The 5,594-nt window shown below is 39.0% G+C and overlaps 1 protein-coding gene across 1 annotated transcript in view; it reads left to right on the top strand.

The window, feature by feature from the left end:
* LOC137999808 (uncharacterized) overlaps positions 1–3,054 on the top strand; it is a 4,750-nt gene extending 1,696 nt beyond the window's left edge. The window contains exons 2-3 of the mRNA XM_068845737.1: positions 778–1,299; positions 2,158–3,054. Of these exons, the coding sequence (XP_068701838.1) occupies positions 778–1,299; positions 2,158–2,415 (780 nt within the window). The 3' untranslated portion in view covers positions 2,416–3,054. The remainder of the gene's footprint in view (positions 1–777; positions 1,300–2,157) is intronic.
* The last annotated feature ends 2,540 nt before the right edge of the window (positions 3,055–5,594 follow it).

Raw genomic sequence — 5,594 nt, 5'->3', positions numbered from 1 at the left:
TTTTCCCCAGTTTACAGTGTCCCCAATTAGTGCTCCAGCACTAAAACGACCAGACAATTATACTTCATTTCCTTTCCTTTCCTATAATTATAATAAACAGCACATTACATGGCCACTTGAGGATATAAATTTTATCTTCTCGTGCTGATTGTATCAGCTCTCGAAGATAAAATTTGCATGCACAGTCACGTCACATCCTCTATTTAAGTTACACTCTGATAGATTTTCTTTTTGCAATCCAAGTGCTTCTTGGCCAACATATGAAAAAAGAGCCATGTCCGTTATCTCAGTTATCTGTCGACCATCTGACCTTGCAGCTCAGTTGGTGAAGCAATGATGATCTACCCCAGATGTCATGGGCTCAATTCCCATGTGGGTCAGAATTCCTTGTGTCAGCTCATTTCCATCACTAGGGCGAATGATCAGATGAATTACATGGGAATGAAGGCTTGCCATTAATTTTATGTAAAACACGTCTTCTGAAGAAATAATTTATTCTGATGTGGAAAATAAGGGTGGTGGAGAGGTGAGGACGTTTTCCTCTAATATATCCAAGGTTTGATGGACTCGAAAATTACGTTGGTTGAGTTTCTTAGTTTCTTTTAATTTGTACTCCTAGAGATTTTCCCTGAGAGCTTTGGTACTCAACTTTCATCTGGAACCAACTAATGATACATGTATGTAGGTTTGTTTTGGCTTCTATAAAAGGACGGTAGACAGTAAAATAGCACTAAATCAATTAAAGAAAACAAAATGTATTTTCTTTCCTTATTTTAGGATCACTTGACCCCCTCTGACCTTCAGATCATGTTTACATGTTTTGTCAAAGAAGCTAGAGGCCTACAGGAAAAATACAAAACAAAAATCTCCCTGACTGTGGGTATGGAAACAGACGTTATCAGAGAAGAGAGCTTTGAAGCAATACAGAGATTAAAAAGAGAATTTGAATTGGACTACCTAGTAGGATCAGTACACCATGTTGATGGGATTCCAATAGACTGTGGTCTTGAGCAGTTTGAAAAAGCAGAAGAACTTGTTGGTGGGACAGAAGAAGTGATGTGTAGATACTTTGATCACCAGTTCAGGTTATTGGAAGAAGTCAGTCCTGAAGTCATTGGACATTTTGATTTGATCAGGGCTCACAGACCAGAGTTTGAGTTTTCAGACATGATTTGGGAGAAGATTGTTCGGAATATAAATTTCGGGATTTCTTATGGTGCCTTGTTTGAGATAAACACAAGTGGGGCTTCTCCGAATAAGAAACTGCAGTTTCCTTATCCACATAGAAATGTGCTTGAGGTGTGTTCAATTTTTTTACTCTCAGTCCCGTTGTTGTGCTTCATAATAATATGCGCAAAGTTATGACAACTAGATGTAGCAGTAATTTGGACCCACGTGACTGTGATGTGAGAGGGATGGGTCCATTGTTGATTTTACGTCACAAATTGCTAAATGCAATGCAAAATTTCTTTGAAATCAGCTATATGCAAAGCAGTTTGTGACGTAAAATCGAGGGTAGACCCATACCTCTAACATCATGGCCATGCATCAAAATCACTGCTAGTTCTGCCAATGCAAGTTTTCATGGCTTGCATGGCACACAAAAGGCAAAATTCTGTGTAGCAATGGTGACATATGTTTGCATTGGATGGGGAGATTTATATTAGGAACAAAAAATATTTGAGTTCAGGTGCACTTTAAATGGACCAGCTGTCACTGTAAATACAAATAACAGCTATAGAAAATAACTAAGATGCTAAACTGGATGTTAATTCAAGAGTGTACGTGTAATTGAAAGGTGCAGTAATGCCGTGTGGTGTTATAAATTCAGAGCATATGGCTGTATGTGGATGTGGATTTTAACATCAGTTGTTGATGGTATCTTGAGGGAGGAAACAAGCAAAAGATGCAAATTATTTCATGCACATGCATTTTACTATCCAATGGGACACTTTCAAAAATATGATAATACCCTTTGTTTGCCCTTCAAAATCTTGCTTAAGCATCGTTTTTATTTTCTCTTGCGACCATTGTAGGTCCCAAGAGAAACTGGAAGAAATGCTTATGCAAAATTTTGGAGGGCAAAGAAAGAGTATTGCATTATTTTTGAAAGTGATCACCTATTTGAGACTTACACAAAACTTGTTTTGCTTTTAGCACATGCTTAAATCAGGAGCAAAACTCACTTTGTCAGATGACTCCCATGGTATTGGTGATGTGGGTTTCTGGTATGACTGTCTGCCCCAGTTCCTCAAGGATAACAATGTATCAGAGTTGTATTACCTACACAGGGAACTGGTTCCTAGTGACTCGAGGGAACTACAGTTTGAAAGCAAAGTTGTGTGCAAGAAGTTAATTGATTGGTCCAGTCATCCATTCTGGGAAAACTGTACAGATATTTTGAAAGAATTCTAGGGGATGTTTAAAGGGGCTAGGTCACGCTATTTTAGGTAATTTTGTTAATCATGAGCTCTAAATGTCAAATTGGCAGAGCAAGCGTCTTTCATTTGCAAAATCACTGACACATAACAACTGAGAATGATTTTCCAGCTTTGTAAATGACATTTTGATACAGACTGATATAAACTTGAAATAAGGTGGGCCGACATTTTTCAAATTTACCCAAATTCAATCCATTTCAATCCTCTCCAGTTTTGTCCATCCATGTCCCTTCTTGGCTTCCCTGTGTTTTGTTAGAGTTCTTCTATAGTTTTGAACAGTTATTTTGATATTTTAGTTAATTCTATGACCATTCGATCAGTGCTGAAATTGCCTAAAATTGCGTGACCTAGCCCCTTCAAGCCTACATTGGTTTCAAAAGTTACTCATGTGTACACAGAAAAAAAACCGCGCATAAGTCGTGGAATTGCTTATCCCAACATGAAGGATTTCAACGGGGTTTTAACCCGTGACCTGAGGATACCAGTGCGACGCTCTAACCAACTAAGCTATGAAGCCACTGACATTGGAAGCTGGTCATTTGTGGGTTCTAATGTTACCATGATGAATAAATTAACGATGAAATGAAGCATATATTGAACTGCGGATATGAAATCAAGTGAAGCTATGATCCTCGCAGTTATGAACGTAGTTTTAGCAATTGCGAAGAGAACCCTGAAAAAATGAAGAAGACAAGTGAAATGCTGTAGAGCAAAAGTGCAGCTTGAAAGGACTAGAAGGAAAAATAGGACCTCTTCGAACTTTGTCCACGAAGTGGCTTCCTTGATTCGGCTGAAATTATAAGGCGCGCTCTTTTTTTAAACGATTTTGCTAGGAGCTCCTTAATTTCAACTGCTGCTGCAGTTGTGCAGTGCACGCGCGTCCCTTCATCTCTCGATTTCTCTTGTCATCAGGAAAACAATTTCTCTTTTTCAGTGGGAGAACGCAGTTTCTAATCTTGGGGGACGTATACAAAACATGGACCACCCCTTATTTTGTGAAGTTACAAGCAGAAAAATCTTTAGAAGAAAGAGAGAAGTGCTTGTGGCACTTATCTGGACAATTTAAGCACGAGTCCACGACTAGGAGCGAACAACTTCCATATTAAGCCTACGTCAAAGCAGTTTTGCGGACCAATTTAAGAGTCTTAACCACTCCCCTAGTGGCTTTTCAGGGTCAATGAACAATACTTTGTGGGGAACTTTGCCAGACTGCTTTTGCACATATACCTACATGGTAAATGCTCGGATCATATGTACACGCAATCCTCGCCTACGCACGAAGATCTCGCGCAACCCTACGCGGTTAATTAACAAAAAAACATGACGAAATATTTCTTCGGGCATTACAGGAACTTACGGTTTATCGTCCTTATCCGAGAACACTAGAGAGTCTAACCATTTGCACGGCGTACCTAATCGATATTTTCGATTGAAATCAATCTTAATCGATCGTAATCGATACTAATTAATCGATTAATATCGGAAATCGATAGAAATTGATCACTCGCGTCTTTGTGACTATCGATTTTGATCGATTTCTGTAATTAGCTATCGATTTTATCGATTTGTTCGACAAATATCGAAAAGTAAATGGACGAAGAAAAGTCGCTACCATTGGAGAAAGTAACATCATCTTTATCAACAAAGCGGATTCGAAGGTAAGCTTGAGTGTTATGTAGTGTTATGATAAGATCAGATCGCGTGTTTGATTTTCGATTTCCACCGATGTGACAAAAAAATTGTGATTATCGATTTCAATCGATTAAATTGACAAATCAATCGACAAATATCGAGTATTATCGATTAATCGATTACATTTTCGATGATCGATTTCGATCGATTAGGTACGCCCTGCCATTTGCAAATGTCATTACAAAGGCAGCATTTTCTCCTCAGTTATTTAAAGACCCTGAGTGTTGGTCCGGCCGGGGGTTTTATCCCGCGACATCCCGCACAGTAGTCCGATGCGCAAGCCAACCGATTGGCTGAGTCCAGACCTACCATCGTGGCATAAGACAGGCCGGGCCAAAAAGGCATGCTAAGGCCCCAAGAGGACGACATATGCAAAACATGACTTGCTTCCAACTGAGTGGCTTCATAGTTCAGTTGGTAGAGCATTGCACCGGCATCACAGATCGATGTTATGGGTTTGAATCCCGTCGAGTTGAAGCCTCCTGGATTTTTCATGTCTCTGTATGAGACAATAATTATTGCTTAAATTGTCCAGATAAGTGCCAGGGTGACTTCTGTTTCTCGTCTAAAGATTTTTCTGCTTGAAACTCTACAAAATGAGAGGTAGTCCACAGGGGTAGTCCATGGACCGGGTCAGGTCCATGGACCTGGGGTGCATGTTTTGTATACGTCGTAATATTTGGTATCCTGTACATAGGGTTTTCGTTTTTTCAGCGCCATCTTGAATTTGCGCATCTCGGATTTGATACGTCATATCGTGCACCTCGTGATTATTTGTATAGTGTCAATTTGCACCAACACGCTGATTTTTGGCGAGGGACACTTCTTAGTAATAATCTCTGGCACAATTTCAACAAATTCCAGATTTTCAAAAAAAAATTAGTTTCTGTGACGTCCTCACCATTTTTAACCACATTCTACAAGCTTCACATATTATCGAGAGACGTTGAATGCATGAATGCGTCGTCTCCATACACCTTATTCCAAAATGGCCTCCATTTAAATATTCTTTTGTTTTTATTCAAATAAACCCTTGATGCCTCGTTCTTAAGCTTAAAATTCAAAAGAATATTTTATCTTGAACGACGCAACAAGGGTCAACTTGTATGCGCATAAATCAGCGGCTATTTTGGAATACGGTGTATGGTGTCTCGGCTCGGACAACCTCCAAAGTTCTCCCAACGAACGCACTTCATTATCAATGACTTCTCCCATTTTTAATTATCTCTTGCGGAAAAGTCCTTTGTATAATCAAGCGTCAACGCGCACAGTAAATGAGAAATATAATTTTAAAAAAGCCTAAAACAAGAAAATAGTTTTTTTTTAATCGCATCGTACGCGTTATCATGGCAGAAGAGCATAAGGAAACTTCTCTCTTATTCTTACTATATTTTATTACAAAGATTTTCTTTTCTGTGGAAAAATATACCTACCAAATATTAAAGAAATTCAGGCGAGAAC

This window comes from Montipora foliosa, chromosome 4 (genome assembly GCF_036669935.1).
Source record: "Montipora foliosa isolate CH-2021 chromosome 4, ASM3666993v2, whole genome shotgun sequence".
Lineage (NCBI taxonomy): Eukaryota > Metazoa > Cnidaria > Anthozoa > Scleractinia > Acroporidae > Montipora > Montipora foliosa.
Note: the sequence above shows the minus strand (reverse complement) of the source record. Positions and strands in the feature narration are given on the sequence as shown.